The sequence below is a fragment of the Solenopsis invicta genome, chromosome 5 (assembly GCF_016802725.1).
Source record: "Solenopsis invicta isolate M01_SB chromosome 5, UNIL_Sinv_3.0, whole genome shotgun sequence".
NCBI lineage: Eukaryota > Metazoa > Arthropoda > Insecta > Hymenoptera > Formicidae > Solenopsis > Solenopsis invicta.
The window spans coordinates 24,698,023-24,717,945 of NC_052668.1; the positions used below are offsets into that span (position 1 = coordinate 24,698,023).

At 40.3% G+C, this 19,923-nt stretch overlaps 1 protein-coding gene across 7 annotated transcripts in view; it reads left to right on the top strand.

The window, feature by feature from the left end:
- LOC105195263 (multidrug resistance protein homolog 49) overlaps positions 1-16,555 on the top strand; it is a 71,351-nt gene extending 54,796 nt beyond the window's left edge. For all 7 annotated transcript variants that reach the window (XM_039449842.1, XM_026130918.2, XM_011160627.3 and 4 more), the window contains 7 exons: positions 461-664; positions 2,778-3,129; positions 3,229-3,465; positions 3,567-4,516; positions 6,017-6,418; positions 6,822-6,968; positions 10,875-16,555. In XM_039449842.1, the coding sequence (XP_039305776.1) occupies positions 461-664; positions 2,778-3,129; positions 3,229-3,465; positions 3,567-4,516; positions 6,017-6,418; positions 6,822-6,968; positions 10,875-11,081 (2,499 nt within the window). In that variant the 3' untranslated portion in view covers positions 11,082-16,555. The remainder of the gene's footprint in view (positions 1-460; positions 665-2,777; positions 3,130-3,228; positions 3,466-3,566; positions 4,517-6,016; positions 6,419-6,821; positions 6,969-10,874) is intronic.
- The last annotated feature ends 3,368 nt before the right edge of the window (positions 16,556-19,923 follow it).

Below are 19,923 nucleotides of genomic sequence, written 5' to 3' on the forward strand. Positions count from 1 at the left end.
ACTCTGCGCGCTGATTATTTGTCAGCCTCGGAGCACAGTTTTAAACTAACTGGAGTACGTAATATTGCAATAAAATAGAAACGTAAAACAGAGCGTGAGATTAAAAGAGTATACAAACATCATAATATTAAAAGAAATAGTCACTGTGTTTTTACGAACATAATTATGCACGGTAATGACGCAGAGAAAAAACTCTATTTAAAAGTAACGTTATTACGCTATTACTTACACTCATTTCTAACCAGAATAGATTATTACTCTTTAAGAAGTTCGTTCTGCTAAGAAATGACGTAAGTAATAGCTACGTTACTTACAAACGGAGTTTTCTCTCTACGTTATTATCGCTCCACTCAACCATCGATTCTCGTTTCGCGCAGAAATGTCAGCGCGTCAGCTCGACGTATGTATGCGTACAGAGAGAGAGACAATTTCCAAGAGTTCCCTGTATTTTCCCGTGCAGGTCCTCCTAGATGGTGTCGACGTGTCAACGTTGAACGTTCAATGGTTGCGCTCGCACATCGGCGTGGTCGGTCAGGAGCCGGTGCTCTTTGACACAACGATACGCGAGAACATCCGTTACGGAAATGACAGCATTACCGACGAGGAGATGATCAAAGCTGCGAAGGAAGCGAACGCTCACGACTTCATCAGCAAACTGCCGGAGGTGAGCACCGCCGGCCCTCTTCTCGTATTCCAGCCGCGCCCTTTACCCATCCGGAATTATAGCTTCCTTTTTGGTCGCGCTTCGACGCGAGGGATTGACTGATTCAGCTAGTTTCTACCAGGAAAAGTCATAGAATCTGGTAGATACGGCGCTGTCACGGAATTGAAGACTCAACTAAGATATCGGTATCCGTTCGACATTGTCTCTTCTACGGAAGCCCTTCAGATTATTTGCTCGGAAATAGAACAAAGCGGTCGCTAGATTCGCAATGACAATGCTCGCGACGGGAAATCGCGAAAATACATTTGATACTTTGACTTTGACAGTCTGCAAAATTTTTTATCACCGCAAGAGGCTGCGCAATTTCAAAGCTAATCGATGAAATCCTGATGAATTTGCGCGAGCGTTAATTGAAAAGGTAAATTTAATGAGCGGCGAAAGGGGCGGCGTGATTTTCCCAAATGATTCCCCGACTGGATATAACCGTTGCCATCGCGCGCGCGTTGCGATGTGTTAACAATAGTCTCAGGTGTGCTCGGCAGTACGCGCAGTACCCGCGCAAACAGGCGATAAAACACGCGTGTTAAACTGTGCGCGGAGCAAATAACATTATCCGAGATTACGCCTGTGTCAACGATTAGGCGTTTATTAGCGGATTATCGGTAGGTGAATTCGATACTCGCGACGGCCCCATTGGATCGCTGCCGCCGCGTTTGCACACACATTTGCAGATTACCCCGCTATACGTTCGCGCGCGCTACAATTTAATCGTGCAGCTTCCCCGTTGGAAAAACGAGATCTGCTCGGGTGTAAGTTCATCGGGATTGTAATCAATCGGCGCGCGCTTCATTCCGCACGGTCGCGATAACATTTCTAGACAGTGACTGCGCCATATCTATTAGAATCATGTCGATTGTAAATGGATTTGATGTACCGTGAGAGAAAGAGAAAAAGAGAGAGAGAGAAATTACGTTAACTGAAAACCCTTCTAGCTTTTTTGTCAGATCCGACAGCCTGCGGGAAGAACTCCGATCGAGGAATGCCGCGCTATCGGCGAACGTGTCGCAGCCCTGCGAATTTATTAAACCGCCCGCTGAATGTGCACCACAGGTGTGACATGCTGTTTCGCCCCTTGATTAAATAACCGTTACTTCGAACCGCGAATCGCTCGGGAACTGTCCTCGGGCGATTGGCGGTATCATAACTGACATTATCTCACACTTGCAATTGCAAATTTGCGCGAGTCTTGCAAGTTCGAATAAAAAAAAGAAAGAAAATCGAGATGATAAAATTACGCTGAGAGAAAAAATTGTAATGGTGGCAACTGTAATGGAACAACCATACAAATTTTGCTAATAGAATTATAATAAATAATTAAGTGAACTATGCTATTGCAACTTAGTTAATGGTTAAGAGAACTAATAAAAAAATAGTTGTAATATACTATATTACATAGTTATTACAACTACTTTTTATTACTATATTGTATAGTTATTACAACTATTTTTTATTACTACATTATGTAGGCATTACAACTATTTTTTTATTATTATATTGTATAGTTGTTACAACATTTTTTTATTACTATAATGTATAGTTATTACAACTATTTTTTATTATTATATTGTACAGTTATTTTAACTATTTTTATTACTACATTATATAGTTACTACAACTTCTTTTTACTATTATATTGTATAATTGTTACAACTATTTTTATTACTATATTGTATAGTTATTACAACTATTTTTATTAGTTCTCTTAACCATTAACTTAGTTGCAATAACTATAATATAGTTCACTTAATTATATATTATAATTCTATTAAAAAAACTTGTATGGTTGTCCCCTTATAGTTGCTACCACTATAAATTTTTTTTTCTCAGTGTAAATTGATAGATTGCCAAGTACCGTGTGCAAAAATATTTTTCAATTTAGCTCAAGAAATAGCTTGTTATAATTTTAACTCGAAATTCGAATCAATCGATTTCTCTCGATTCCGAAAATTTATTTTCCTCGAGACACGCGCACGCTTCCGCGACGTCGCATTCTAATGGCAATTCGCCCACGAGGATCGGGACAATAAAACCGGCCGGTTTGTGAATTCAATAGGGATACGATAGCCCGGTGGGCGAAAGAGGCTCTCAGATGTCGGGTGGACAAAAGCAGAGAATCGCCATCGCACGTGCGCTGGTGAGGAATCCGGCGATCCTACTACTGGACGAGGCGACGTCTGCGTTGGACGTTCATAGCGAGGCAACCGTGCAGAGAGCCCTCGACGTGGCAGCGAAGGGAAGAACGACGATTATAGTCAGCCACAGACTTTCCACCATCACAAACGTCGACAGAATCGTGTTTATTAAAGACGGGGTCGTCGTCGAACAAGGGACTCACGAGGAATTAATGGCGCTCAAAAGTCATTATTACGGACTGCATGCCACCCACGCGGACGCCGTTGCTAAAGGTGGGCTTTAACTCAGAAACCTTTGTATCACTCGTATCGTGGGTTTCCGCGAACGTTTAGGTACACGTTTAATTTTCCCTGCTGCTCGTTAATGTACAGACAAGGCCACGAAGGCTGCCGCCAAGAGCACGATGGCCACTCCGAAGATGAAGACGAAGAATCCGCCATTGAGCAAGCAGTTCTCAACGATATCCGCGCACTCCCATCGACTCTCTCTAGCGAGATCTGAATCCTCGGCGGAGGAGGAGCAACTGGACGAGCATGAAAAACCCTACGACGCGCCTATGACGAGGATATTTGGATTGAACAAACCGGAATGGCTATTAAATGTGATTGGTAATTTCTAGCTAACAAGAACATTGATATTAGCGATGACGACAGAATTTGTTGGCAGATCTTATAATGTACAAAGTGTAATCATATATGATCTTTTGCAGGGTGTCTCGCGGCAGCAACGGTTGGCGCTTCCTTCCCAGCCTTCGCTATACTATTCGGCGACATCTACAGTATACTGAATATTCCCGACCCCGACGAGACTATGAAGCAGGTCATTTTCCTTTCGATAATGTTCATCGTCGTCGGCGTCATCACAGGCGTCGGGACTTTCCTGCAGATGCACATGTTCGGCTTGGCCGGCGTGCGTATGACGACGCGAATAAGGAAGATGGCGTTCACCGCGATGTTAAAGCAAGAGATGGGCTGGTACGACGAGGACGCGAACAGCGTGGGCGCGCTCTGCGCGAGGCTGTCGTCGGACGCGGCGGCCGTTCAGGGCGCGACCGGAACTCGCGTCGGCACCATGCTCCAGGCCTTCTCGACCCTCGTGATCGGCATCGGCATATCCATGTACTACACCTGGAAGATGACGCTGGTCTCGGTGGTGCCGATCGTGTTGGTGCTCGGCGCGGTGAAATTCGAGGCGTGGATCATAGGCGGTCAGGGTATGACGGAGAAGAAGAGGATGGAGTCGGCCACTCGGGTAGCGGTCGAGGCCATAACCCACATACGCACGGTCGCCAGTCTCAGCAAAGAGGAGGTCTTCTTCAAGAGATACTGCACGGAACTGGATCACGTCGCCAAGGCGACCAGGCTCAGGAACAGATTGAGAGGAACGGTGTACTCGTGGGGGCAGACCGCGCCGATGTTCGGTTACGCCATAAGTCTTTATTACGGCGGTTACCTGGTGGCCAGGGAAGGGCTGAGTTACGAGAAGGTCATCAAGGTATCGGAGGCGCTGATCTTCGGCTCGTGGATGCTCGGGCAGGCGCTCGCCTTCGCGCCCAACTTCAACATGGCCAAGATATCGGCCGGCAGAATCTTCAAGCTGCTCGATAGAATCCCGGAAATCACCTCGCCACCGGGATCGGAGGGAAAGGATTTAGACTGGGTGAGCTCTCGCCTTGATATCTCGCATATTCAGCGTGTAAACTCAGTTTACGTAAACCGCAAGTATACAACGCGAGCACTGCGCACTTTGCCTCTGTTATATGCATTTAGTGGCGATCATTAAATAAATAATATTTGCGAGATGCAAATCGCAGCTGGCTTTGAGCCGCCAACATATTTAACGTTGTATAATAGTAATAACAAACAGAAGATAAGAGAAACATGTAATTAAATTTTCCTGAGGGAGGAATAGAAAATTCGTCGAAAGAACGTAAATATGATAAAGCGCGGGACATGCGTATAATTAGTTTCAACTTTTAATTAATCTCTTACAAAGTTAATCGAAATCCGCGCGACACTGAGCACAGCATTTAAATTGGCCGCTAAATCGTAAAATTATTAGCCTTAGTGATTTGTTTTCACGCACGTGCCGACGCGAGTTGTTATTGGACCGCGCCGACGCGACGTGATTCGCGTGCGTTTCATTGCCGAATAATTTCCCTTGTAAATGACGCAAATGAGTTGCTAACCGAATAATCAAACCAAAAAATTAATTGAATTGAAGAGCGAAGAGATCTTCGGATATTTTACGCGCAAGAAACAAAATCGCCTCGTACAAACTTCGAAAAAAAAGAAAAAAATTATCCGCGACTTGTTTTACGAATCCTTCCACGCTTTCGCAGCTCTCCGAATTTTCCTAAAATTGCATTTAATCGCCGTTATCTCGTCACAAGACGCGGAAGTTGAAGTGAGATTTTTCGTTGAGCGGTTGAGCATTGCTTGACGAATTATTAACGAGAATTAGTGAACGGTATCTCTAACGTGACCGCGTAATTTACAATGCACTCGATAAACTGCTTACGTAATCACGTCGCGTGATGCGCGCAGAGATTGCAAACGGTTTTGATGATTTGCGAAGCGTGCGCGCGCGCGTAAATTAATCCGATGATTACCGCGACGCCTTGCCCGTAGATATACCGCTGATTGCCGGATGCATGTTTAATCTTCGCATCGAAACGCAGTTTTCTGTTTCGTTCGCGGCGCATCGTGTGTTTGCACGCGCGCCCGCGCGCAAGTCGGAAAACTCCTGTGCAAACGATACAGGATTCCGCGAGAAATTTGCGACCGTTTGATAGCGCAGCTTCCGAGTGGCGTCTCGTTAATTACGTTCGAGACGCGAGATGAATTTCGTTGGGAGGCAATATCGGTATGTTTGTCTGAGAGAACATTCGGCGTAAATTAAATGAGGCGCAGTTACTCGCGTTAAATAACTCGAGATCATAATCCGGTCGATCCCGCCGTTGCAATAATTTTTCTCTCTACGATACGATCTCCGGGGAAAGAGAGAAAAAGAAATGAGACCACCATCCTCGCGTCCTACTATTACCTTTCGTAACGCAGGGATTTGGAGACGGCAAGCGGCGCGTAAATTACGGGATTAACGCGAATCTCGAATCTCTCCTCCCGGCTAACGAGTCGCCTTGTGTTTTTGCCTTCGTAGAAATCGGACGGCTTGATACAGTTCTCGAAGCTCGACTTCCATTATCCGACGCGACCGGAGATGCCGGTGCTCAAAGGGCTGAATCTAATCGTGAAGCCGGGTCAAATGGTGGCCCTCGTGGGTCAAAGTGGCTGCGGGAAATCCACCTGCATTCAGTTGCTGCAGCGACTTTACGATCCGATCTCCGGCAACGTGACACTGGACCGGCGTGACATCGCCTCGGTTTCGCTGGCGAAGCTTCGGTCGCAGCTCGGCGTCGTGGGACAAGAACCGGTGCTCTTTGACAGAACGATCGCGGAGAACATCGCTTACGGCGACAACAGCCGACAGGCGACCATGGACGAGATCATCGAGGCCGCCAAATTGTCGAACATCCACGCATTCGTCACCTCGCTACCGTTGGTTAGTCGCTCGATGTAGTATCGTCGTTGCGCAAGAGTTTTTTTACGAGCAGCAAAAATCCTGGGGCTTATTTCAAATTAAAAAAAAACGAGAAAGAGAGAAAACAGAGACATAAACTTTTTTTATATTATTATAAATTAAATTACCATTAATATTACATTTCGCATAAAAAAAATTTCTGTTGCTGTTGCATATAAATGTAATTAAACATTATAATTAGTTTTAAACAATTTTTTTTTTAAAAGAGTCACGATTATTTGATAAAAAATTAGAAAATGCAACATAAATCTCTGTCGAGAAAGGATTGCTGTGTGTTAACATTTTGTATTATTAATATATTTTTAAATAAACTATTTTCTCGCACAATAATAAATATAATTCCATTTCTCTCTGGCTTATTCAGGGCTACGACACGAGATTGGGATCAAAGGGCACTCAGCTTAGCGGCGGGCAGAAGCAACGAATAGCGATCGCACGTGCGCTATTGAGGAATCCTCGAGTTTTACTGTTGGACGAAGCTACTTCAGCCCTCGATACTCAAAGCGAGAAGGTAAGAAGCGTATTACGCTGTTCCGGAAGAAATTGTTCGCGAGTAATTTTTCCGGCAATTATTACTTTCTTTTCTTTATTTCAACGTCAAATAATAGACTTTATTCTCGAGTCCGAATGCACGGTACTCGGAAATGTAAAATAGAAGCGATGAACGTGCCAACGGCAAAAACGATCGCACCTACAATGAAAAACGTGTCTATGGATCGTTGCGCAACATCGACAGGAAGTCGCTTATTAACCGTGCAAAACGCTCTGCGCGAGATTCGCGAAGCGGAACGATCTCCATCCGGACGTGTCCAACTTTCGTTTTTTGTCCAGTGTAGCGTGTTACGATATTCCTCGATTAATCGTGTATCATAATGCCCGAGATTGCGCCTCGGCGCCGCCGCCGAGATCACGTCCGCAGCCTGTCGATGATGAGATTGGAAGTCCGATTGAATGTTTCCCAAAGGGCTCGGCCGTTATTGTTCTCGCGAAAGACCGACCGGCGACAGGCAATCGAGTTGATGGTCGTCGAAAGTGACGGAGGCTACGACGGTTTGTTTCGGCCCGCGGGGCGCCTCCCTCAGGCGCCATCAGCGGATCCCCTTCGCGATTTCCGTCGGAAACGGAATCCGCGTACTTCATAACGCCGCTGCTGCGTGGTCGTTAAGAACGTCTGCTGCAGTCTCGTCGCGCGAAATCTCGTTGCTTCGGTCGGCAGGAAGATAGCGCGTTTGCACACGCGGCATTTTCTCTCTCTCTTTTTTTATTTACCTTCCTTTTTTTCCGTTCGCTCGGCGGGTTGCATTAACCCGCGACTCAGCATCGAGTTTTTAGGTCAATCCATTTTAGCTACGTTTTCCTTTACTCCGCACGAAACAAGTGTATATTCATGCTTTGTGCGAGAAAGGAAACGAACAATGCAACGCGAAAAGGTACGAAATGGACCAGTCTTGTAAAGAAAAAAGAATAGCTGCATTTTGTTTTCAAAATTTGTTTCTGCTGCAAACTCTAAGTAGACCTATACCTTAAAGATCGTGTTATTTACAGCGATGATTGGAAAAAATTAGAAAAGTTGCAACGCTTAATTAATTTCTCGCGCGCAATTGAAGCGAATTTCGCATAATAAAAGCAAGGGAGAAAGAGAGAGAAAGAGAGAGAGCAATTGAGACAAACGTGTATATAGGATGTAAACATCACGAAACTGTGTTGCAAACGAAACTATTTCCGATAAGCAATAACGGCAGCGATAGCGCGGAGTTGGATAATAAATATCCGAGTATTTATACGGTGTCCACTGCAGCGAATCGTCGACGGTGCGGCGATTTCGCGATGATCTAAACTATTGCGCGGTGAGATGAATATTAACGGCACCCGGGCGGATTTAGATGAAAAATACAGGTGGGGAAAGTGCCAGTCAAAGAGCGCTCGCGCGCGCACGGCGGAACAACGTCTGTTTCGCATATTACGCGGCTGTATACTGACACGCTGCTTTGTACTATAATATTCTGCCGCGTGTTCGATTAAAACCCGGTGATACTCGCGCAAATTGACCCTCTGTCCTGTCGTAGGGTACGGCGCAAAATTGTATAGCTGCGCAATCACGTCCTTCTATCGTCCTCCATGTGATGCAATTTAAAAAAACAGTGCCGCGATAATCCGTCGAACAATCAGTAGGTCTCGACAGCCAGATATATATTTTTTATATACTCTTTTTTTGTACACTCTTCCTCTATCTCCAGCCCTCGCACTCTCGATGTCGATCTGTCGAATTACCTAACAAACCAACTGTCGCGCCACTGCCCCAGTATTATCGGCGCTAACAATCGGAAATGCTTGGGTTTACGAGCAGGCGATTGTTGCACCCCCTCCAGTCGTCGGGAAAACGGCTCGTCGCAGCCAAATGAATTTCACAGCAATATTGTTTCCGCATCGCGTAACCTTCTCTTTCTCTCTCGGATTACAATCCCGCGACGGCGGCGGTATTCCCATCCCCTCGTTTTTTGTCGGGGGGACCCGTAAAACGAAAGCGGAAAAGTGCTTACGTTCGATTAGCCTCACTAAATCGCGTCGCGCCCGAATCGCTCGCCTGATTTAAACTGTGTTCCGCGTTAACACGACCGCTCGCACGCTAATTGCTCCGCGTTTACGGGAATTAGTTTTGGAAAGATGTACTGAATAATTTATGTACCAGGAACGCGCAAGGAACACACGCGCGCCGTTGTATTATTAATGTTAATTTGTTTTTAACACTTTCGCACTACCACGCGGCACGCCCCGCTTTGCGTAATGGATCGATGTCATACATATGCAACGCGCGATACCCGAACGTTAAAATTTATATCATACTATTTTAGAAATGAATTACGTAAGCAGTGAATAATTTTGTTTACCGCGTTACAGACATAAATTCCGTAAGGGAAGATAATTCTTTGTTTGTGATCGTGACTTTTTTTAAAAATCGTATAACGATGATAAAAAAAGAGATACACATTACAACGCGAGAGATTAATTCTCTATACCTCTCTGATACTAATTCGCTTAAAAATGTACACGGAAATAGATTTTTCATATCAATCACTCAAACAATTCTTTATTAAATTCCAAGCAATGCCTTAATCTGCATGCTTTAATCTGCATGCAGAAAAATATTATTTTCGTGCTAAAAAAAGCGATTACTCGATTTTTAACTTTCTTCTTTTAAACGGTTGATTTTATAAAAAATATTTTCTTGGTAAAAGTTTCAAATGTATGTATGTACAGAATGCATACTTCAATTAAATATATATTATTTATTTCAAATATTTCATAAGTTCATCCTAAAGCATTAAATTTACTCAAAATATATTTTAAATCCTAGCAATTTAATTAATACATTAATCAAGAATATTAAATAAAACAAAAATTCAATTTGTTTATTATGACTGATTTTTTCTTCGATACAATTTTATAATATTTTTTGAAAAAGTATAAATCCTTTCTATAGTAAATAATAATGAGTTTTTTTAAAATGTGTAATGGGAGAATATATTTTAAGATAATTCAAGAAAATATTTTTTGTTAAAGATAACCGTTGCTTATTAGAAGAAAAAGTAAAATAAGTAATTGCTTTTCTTGCCAGTATTTTTCTGTACGTACGCACATTAAAGATGTGCGAGTGAAGCATTTGTCGAATCAAATCAAATCTTTTTAATTCTATTCGAAATCAAGTTTTTCCGGATATACATTACATGCTAATTTAAATAATAAAATATTGTATTTTTAGTGACGCGTTGCAAATCTTCTCTCTTTTAATAAATGAAAAAATTAGTCACAAGAATTTTAGAAAATAATTACAAAAGAATAATACGCTAAGAAATAATAAAAACTATGTAGAAAATAAGTGTGAGGATATTATACTGATAAAGAAGTATTAAATACATATCATTTAAATTATATTGTTACTATCCAAATGATAGTATAATAAATACTCTAGTGCACTTCGTTAAGAAAATATAATGGAGCAATTGTTTTCAAATTTTGTTCTAAATTCTATAGAATGCCAAACTTACAAAATGTTGAAACATGAAAATATAAAGACGATCGTCTATCTATACATATAGAAATTTTTTAGTAGTTTATAAGATTTAGAAACGGTAGAAAATTTTTGGAAAACAACAAGCAGTCAAGCACAAGAACTGACAAACGTCAGTTGTTAATACAAAATCTCGTGAGAAATACAACTGAGACAGTCAACTATCCGAATTCAAACTATTCGCAGACTTTTAATGCACGTACTGCTAAATTTTTGTCAATGCTTAAAATATATAAACCAAAGGTCAACCCAACGATCGTTAACATTTACGTTTTCGCTGTCGTTATGCACTCCCAACGCGTCCACGGGGAATGGTCTAGCGCATTAACCGATATTTTCTGCGTGCAGGTCGTGCAGGCGGCCCTAGACAAGGCTATGCAGGGCAGAACGTGTATCACCATAGCCCACCGTCTGGCCACTATAAGGAACGCCGACGTGATCTGCGTGGTCGATCGGGGCAGCGTCGCCGAGATGGGCACCCACGACGATTTGATGGAAGCCGGTGGTCTCTACGCTCACTTGCATACTCTCCAGCAGACCTCTGTAGAGCAGTAGAGGAATGATCAAGGGGTCAGATTCCTTCGCTCTTTCTTCATTCGCGCGCGACTCGATCGTCGCGGTGCATCGAGCGTCTTGAGGGTGCGAGAACCAACTCGAGGGATGGTCGAGCGCGTGGAAAGCGGAGGAGAGCGAAGACCGCAGAGCGAAACTCGAGTGGCCGCAATCGCCACCGCCGAAAGGCCACGAGATGTTGAAGAACACAAGCGTCAGGATGGAAGAGGGATTCTGTAGATTCCACGGTTTATCACTGCGAGGACTCTCTGCAGCGAGAGCGACGACAGGCAGCATCGTTCGCAGCTCGAGATCAGCAATCTCGCGGATCACAAGCGGCTTATTTCCGATGGGAATTTGATCGTAAATCAAAATTCGGAGTTTTATCGATGTCAGAATTCTCGGATTTAACTTTCAGCCGGCGAGACACGCGCGGTTCGAATACGACTCCATCAACTTGTCGCTCCGCATTCGTCTCTTTACACGTTGACACGAGTAAATTACGATAGTATTACCACGATTTTTCTTATGAATGTAAAATTCGCATTTGCATATTTTGATAAACATCTTATTAGCTTCATGCGCGAACAAACAGCTGTAATCAATGAAGGCTGATGAAGCGAATACGACGCGTATCAGCCCTCCCTTTCTCTTCCTTTTTTTCTCCCTCTGCATTTCATTCGCGCTTGTCATATCCCCTCCGATAGTTTTACATAAAATATTTCTGCGGCTGATAGACTTACTTAAGTCCCCCTTCAAAGACCTTTTATCGGGGATACGCACGTTACTTCTCCTGGCGGCTACGTTACTTCATTAAGCATTGTACCTGGCGCACTCACGTAACGATCCATCCTCCTAGATGGCGAAACGCGTCACGCGGCATTATCCGTAATGGCAGGCAACGTAATAGACTTTACCGTTCCCTCCCGTCCCTCCGTTATTCGTACGCGTCGACTTTCCTCCGTATAGCGTTTTCTCAGGTGATAATATTTCTTCGCTCGGCGGAGAGCTCACGTACGCTGTGCGCGGAGTTTCTACGATCTTTACGAGGGCCATCGTATCTCGTGACGAGTGCTGGAAAAGAAAGGAGTTACGACGGCGGGGCCTGTTTTTGCTGCGTTTGGAGAAAGTAAAATAAACCTCATTCCTTACGGTGTTTTCCCTTTTTTTTTCTTGAAACGAGCAATCCGATGATGCTAGTTAAAATTACGTTACATGACGGGAGCGCATAAGAAATTGAGTTTATATCGGAAAATGCATCACGTAGTAATTCACGAGAGACGGATTACGCTGCTATACGTATCGATGTGTTCTACATTTTTAATGTTGAAACACGGAATATTTTATAAAAATGCTATATATAATAGCGTAATGGAAAGTTTTAGTGCGTTTGCACAGCGCACAATGAAGGATTATTTCTGGCCAATACTCTGACTTGTGTTTAAGTAAAAATCCATGATATTTCAAAAATATAATTATTGTAAGTACTTGTTTATATATCTATAATTTTATATGACAATTTATCTATAATTTAATTATATTACCTTAATTTAAAAAAAAACTATAATATGACGATAAATGAATAATCAAATTAAAATTACCATAAAAAAATATGAACGGCGAGTACGATGATAAAATAAATATTGTCGATTTTCATACAAAGTCAGCAAATTTTTGCCAAATTGCAAATTAAATACTACATTTAAAAAAATCTTTACATACAAGTTTAAAAGATTTCTGGGAAATGTCTGGAAATATATTAAATATTATTAATAACATTATGACATAATAAAAAAGCATTTAAGTAAACTCAGTAGCGTATAACGAGTATTGGGAAAACATTTTTGCTTATTTTTTAGTGTTATTTATATATAAAAGCGGTAGATTTGGAGCAATACTTAAACAAAATGATATACGCTATATGTGCGTAATGTTTCTCGACAATAAGCAAAATATTTGTTTTGCATATACGTGGCGTAATTTTAAATGCTCGTCTCGAAACTATAAGAAATGATATATTTTATTTTTCCTCGATACAGCTGAAACACACTTTTTCCTTAACACAATTCTTTAGCTATCCTTCTGTTTACAAGGAAAAGGATATAATCAAATGAAAAGGAAATAGGTAGAGCTCTTTAGTGCTCCAAGAAAGCTCCAAGAATCCATCCACATCCATTATCCTACCCCCATCGGTCGAGTACACCGAACCGAACAGACTCAATTAATTAATGCTATCGATACATCCCTTTTGTGTCCCGCTAGATTAGATAGAGGACGCGGCGACAAATTGATCGATTTGCGGGACGTAACTCGTGTAACAAGGCGTGCAAATGGTGACAGGTGTTTAAGGGCGTGACACAAGAGCATTCCTCTGTTGACGACGTCGTAATTTCGATACCATCGTCGCGGCGCTCTAAACGACGCTGCATGAAAAATGTATAAGTACTTCTCCGAGAATAATATACGCTATCCGCTCGCATCCCATCCACGCGTTTCTTCATTTCTCCTCCGTTTGCCCGAAAAATTCAGACGTTCATCTTTATTCCCCTCTTGCACCTAAAAGGGGAGAATACCCTTCTTTCGCTCGGATATCCGTGAAACATAACAAATTCACTCATGGGAAGGAGGGGGATCGAATATATAAAATTTGCAGGAGGGACGTCATAAATTATCGTCGCCCTCTTTTCTCACCAGTGGTGCCTCAATAACAACACGTTAGTTTAACGGACTCGCCGTCACGTGACGGACACATATAACGAAGATGAAAAGCGGTAGTGACGGGGGCGACGAGGGATGCGTGCGCGATATTCGTTTTGCGGAGGGGGGAGAGGGGGAGAAAATACTCTCTTTCGCCGGAAAATATACGCGTTCGCGAGCATGTGCTGAATTCGATCGAGAGGAATTATGTAAAGCGGCGCTCGGTGTACGAGTGAATTTATTACCGCAATAACAGTCGTGTGTGCGACTACGTACGGCGGGGAATAAATAAAATGAAATGGGAAATCATATTTATTTACGAGAAAAGACACCTCCGGCGATGTAAGTATCCGGGTTCCTCTGTGCGCGAAACGGCTTCTCCTCCCTCTCCACGCGCGAAACGAGAATCGATAATCGCGAAACAATCAGCGTTCCCGTGCGATAGAATGGCGATCGGCCTTCCGGACGGGCGGCTGTCATAAATTACACGTCGCACCGCGGAGTCAATTCGCGATTACATTCTTCCGATACCTCGGAGTGCCTGCTCTCCTTAGGTCTTAATAACAGAACCCGCCGGGGCGCAAAGGCACCATCGGCTTTGGCGATGATGTACGCTCGAAGGGCGAAAGGGGTGCGTAAAAAAGGTCCGGGACGATTTTTCAGAATTTGCCCCGTCGGCTTAAGGGAGCTGCCGCGTCTTTCATACGTCCGTCGTCGCGATCCATTAGCCGAGAGATAATATTGCGCAAACACGTCGCGGCCAGATGCAAAAGAGAAGAGCGATCGTCACTAATCGTGATGCAATCGAGGGGCATTAAACCAATCGCACGCGTCGGAAGCAAGGACCAACGTTTGTTTCGGAAAAATTCTCAAAAAATTTGCACATCTGTTTAAAACGATTTTAATGATTCTCTCGGAATATTTATTTAAGAAATTAAAAATTGACATTAGATTGCTAGTTTAGATTTGCATTGGTAAAAAAAACTAATTATGCAAAATAAATAATATTAATTACGTTTAATACGTTTAATTACGTTTAATACGTTTAATTACAAATCCAAGAAAAAAAAAGATTAAAATTGGAGAAAATGTGCTTTCGTAACTGTATCAATCCCAGATCAATCGCGAATAACTGCTTAAGATTGAAGCTGCGGCCGTAATTAAGGACACAAGAGATCTTAAAATTAGTTGAGCCACAAAATAAAAAATAAAAAATAAATAAACTACCTCAACTTGGACAATAGAATGCTGAAGTTTGAGAGAAAATTAAGTGTGATATTTATACGAAAGATCAGGCATGCATATTGAACTGTTGTCGTGTGTACTTACGGTAATAAGAGGATGAGATATTAAAGCTTTTGTCGTAAGAGAAAAATATCATTGTGTAACGTAATAATAAAGAAAACTGGAAAAAGAAGGAAGAATCGCGCGAGAAGAACGCGATCTAATTATGGTTTCTTTCTTCCATCCCTTCCCGGGATGTTTTTTTTTTCCTTCCAACGTTCTGCTGCCCGAGCATTATTGTACGCGAAGGAATTAATTAATCAGATGGAGATGACGTTTATAAAGAATGTTTCAGACATATTGGCTCATCCTTCATAATTCCACGATGAACTTGGGGGTCGACTTTTTCCTTGGGAAAAATTTGAACGGAAAAATCTAATTACGTGGGCGCTTAAAAACTCGAGAAAGCCGTAAGAGTCCCTAACAATTAAATAATAATTTGTTCGCGATAAGCTGAATTATCGGACGGCGAAGTGTCAATCCTAAGTAGCGTCGTTCGCTTCTCGAGAGGCAATCAACTTCTTATATCATATATATTGCACTTTTACGGCGCGGTTTATATTATGAGGCAAAAAAGGCACGTCTTTATCTTACGTCGTCTGCCGCCTCCTTCTCGTCGCAAGTACATCTATTTTTATTACATTTTTATTTATATTATACCGGCGTCGACGTAAGAAAAGGGGATGTGAAAGGGGAAAGTCGCCGATTAACAATCTTACTCTCCCTCATCGCATTCTTCGGGCAGCGGTAGGATGGGGTAAAACTCATCGGAAATTAAATTATCATACCGTATCACTTTCGTTGGAATCACATTACTTTTTATTTCGTCGGAGATTTTGTCGAAATTCATCCGTAAAAAGTCTGTAAACTCTCGCGCGCAACGAGAAGAGAAAGGCGAGCATTTGGGCAAGCAGTCCTATCTTATTATCGTTATTGTCAAGATGCCATCGAAGAGAGAAAGCTGCGGGAAGTTTAAGGATTCAGAAAGAATATCAATTCAGAAAGCGAATATCAAGTTCGATGGATGGTAACGACCCAAGAGACAAGAGGAAAAGAGACAGAGAAGAGGGGGGATTAAAAAGAGAGAGGCGAATTCGTCACAAAACTTGAGTAAAGCTACGAGACTATGCGGCAGCTGCAATGGCTATTGGAATTTTTAAGCCAACTTTCGCTGTACAAATTCCAAGGGGAAATAAGTCGCGCGTCTGGTTCTGTTTCATGTTGATCAGTTAAATTGATATAAAATAAATAAAATGCAGTTTCTCTCTTTCCCCCGCTCTCTCTTTCTCTCTCTCCATTATACGAAGACTATAAAATGGTCTTTTATTCATTCGGGATTGACTGACATTAATTATAGCGAATGCGTGTGACGCGCAATTTAATTATTAATAATAAAATATTAATTATTCTAGATTGTTGGCTGACAGTTCTGGCTATCTTGTTATGCATTAAAATTGTACATCGGAAAGAGGCAAATAAATTTATATTACAAACGAGATCAATCTATCCATTACCGTCCCTTAAGTTTTGACATTTAAAGTATTGATATAATGAATGTGGAATAATAATTCCAGATAATTCGAATTTCAATAGACTGTGATTTTGTTAATCTTTTATTGCTTATAATTCTTCAATTACTATAATATTTAGATCAGTATATTTAAATTTTATCTTCAAGATGTACAATGAGATATTTTAGTTTTATACTTTAAAACAGTATAAATTAATAATTATAATTATTATTTTAACTATTATATAAATTTATCTATGTGTGCATTATTTAGATACATTTAATTATCTGATTTGATTAATCACTTTTTCCATTATTGTTAAAAGCTATTATTGTAATTTTATACAGTTAGAAAATTTGTGTTAATTTAACACAAGATAAATATGTTAAAAAGTAATATAAATATTACGTAAAAAATTAATTCTTTCTTAACATAATTCAGAAATAAAGTGTGGAAACACATTTCTTTAGTAAAATTAACATTTATAATATGTTAAAACGTTCATTTTATTCGTTTACCTTAGACTTAATATTTTAAAATTACATTATTTTTATATTATTTGTTTATTCGTTCATAAATTGTTATTTTAACCCTAAGAAACGTTAAATATCAATTTAACACAAAATATTTAAATAACATAATTACGTTATGTTAAATTAACACTTAAATATATTAACATTTCAACATAAAAATTTTAACAAAGATCGGTTTAAATATAAAATACAAAATGTTTTCTATTGTATAACACACAAAAAAAATATATAAAATTAATTTTATAGTAATATTTATATTTTTGGAGATATTTATTTTTAACGTTCAATTTTAACGAGCGTGTTTCAATTATACTTTTTAAGTAACAGAAATAATGGAGAAATAATGAATGCTCCTCTTTTCTAGCTGGTCCAATATTTTGTTAAAGTATCGTTTTGAAAAGTGAAAGAAGAAAGAAACGCTCTGCAACTTTGTGAAATAATTTAATATCAAGGTACCGGGCAAAATATTAATTCTTCTCAAATGCTCGGAAAAATCATTTTTGATTCTCTGCGACTTCTCAACAATATTATTGCGTCAATATTTGAATTGTAATTTAAATGTACATATTACAGTTTAAATAGTAAAATTGTAAAATAGCTAAATAGTCAAACTAATTTGATTTAACATTAATACTATCATAATAATCATATACATTATGTATGACTCTGTAACAATCATGTACATAATTGGACACATTATTTAAATTTTATGTATAAATATACGCTCAGTATTACATATTAAGAGAAAGGAAATAATTTGTAATTACAACTGCAATGATAAGCCAAATTATAATTCTATTTGAATCGCAACTAACTTTTTCATTAAAGAGCCACGTTGGGAAATAACTTATATATTAATATTCGACAAGTTTGCACGGTGACTAATTCAAGCAACATCGAACTAATAATAATGCTTAGCTGCACGAGGCAGACGAAATTTTGGGACAGAATTTAGCATGGGTCGTTGTGGTTGGGTGTCAATTAGCATTCAGTGAGGAACGTCGTCCTTTGTTGTATGTACCAGGAGAGAACTGGTCCGGGCGTTTCATGGGAAGCCGGGGGATCGTGCCAACTAGGTGGATGGCGTAGAAATGGCAGTCGGGGAGTCGCCGGTGTGGATGTAGACACGTTTGAATAAGCACGCGCGGGAACGAAGAAGGGATCATGTAAACAGATACATATCTGTAGTAGGACACGAAGAGGGTCGTACAGGCCAACCCGTCTTCATTATTTATCACTGCGACCCGCAAATGGTGCGTGACGGCTTTATCATTATTAAAGATTATCACCGCGAATTTTTGCCCCCGATCTTTTAGCCCAAGACTCGACTACGCAAAATACGATATTTACCGATAAGGAAAAAAAAAACAACGAAAAAATAACGCTCGTCCGCGAAATGAGAATAATAAAATACAACGCTTGCCGGTATTACTTTAAAAATGTTTCACATGCTAGGTATTTTGCGAGGCACAGTCGAGATTGTTTTTCACAGAATGCGTATTCCGACGTATAAAAGGGGAGGCAAATAGATCCGATAAAAATACCGGCGTTATTTGAAGCTTTACACGGGAGGAGATGCGGTAAAAATACGAAGTACGCGAGCAACCTCGTTAATGGTCGGAGTTAGTTTCACTAGGTCCTAACTAACTTGCAATGCGCGACGATAACAGCGCAACGCACAGACAAACGATGTATAGAATTAGAAAACAAAGTATAAATAAATCTATATATACGCACGCGATATATATACGTATATATGTACCTACAGAGGGAAGATAGAGAGAGACAACGGGCTGCGAGTGCCGTTCTAGGTTTCTACTCTGCAAGCCGTCGCGCATATAAATCAGCATAAATTGCAATGCAGGGATTCCGTAGTCGCTGCATGCATCGTCTGCGTTTCGTACGTACGCGTTTAGCAACAGCACAGGTGCGATACTCATGCGGGATGCTGGCCATGTGCGACCGGCGGTGGCGGTAACCGGAAGACAGCTTCGTTGACTCGTCGTAACGACGAGACAATTTGCTCGATTTCTTCGACACGTGTAAATATCCCTAAATTTCTTGCTCACCGTCATCGCGTCACTCCTACTTACTGTATCAGTGCAGAAAATCATCCCACAAACCCAGAAGCGTTTCAAGTGAAATAATTAGTATTAATTCGAATCAGTAGAAGAGAAACTATTAAAATATATGATTGATTAATGGATAACAATTATTAATAATAATGTAATATTATATATTTATATTTCAATAATTTATGAAAATTGAATAATTAATTTTTTAATATCTTATTCCTATCTCTATGTATCTTCTTGCATTTACTTACTTATTATTTATTTACGAAAGTTATAAGTGTAATAGTTTACGTTTTCGCAAAGTTTTCTGTTAAACATTTTAAAAAATATACAATTTTATTTATAGTTTTAGTAAGTAATTTAAGAGAGAGTTGCGTACCACTTGAGTTATTTTTTATTATATTTTGCATTTGATGCTGTTTTGGATGCAAATTAAAGTTTGAAATTGCAACTTGATGTCTCAAACATCTTTTATTACATGTTAAATCTTTCAGTAAAATCAAATTTGTTAAAAATTTTTCTGTATCCCTGATATCATTTATATTTAGAAAACCGAGATCGCCTAAAGAGTAGGTCTTTGTGGTCTTTTCAATCGTCTTTGAAAATATTGAATTTATCAATTAAAGTTATTAAAAATATAAGTAACAATTAACTAATATTTTATTAATAATTAATCAAAAAAGCAATCATATATTTAATAATTGATAAGTAACTGTAATGAAAAATAAAACTTGAATTTATTTTT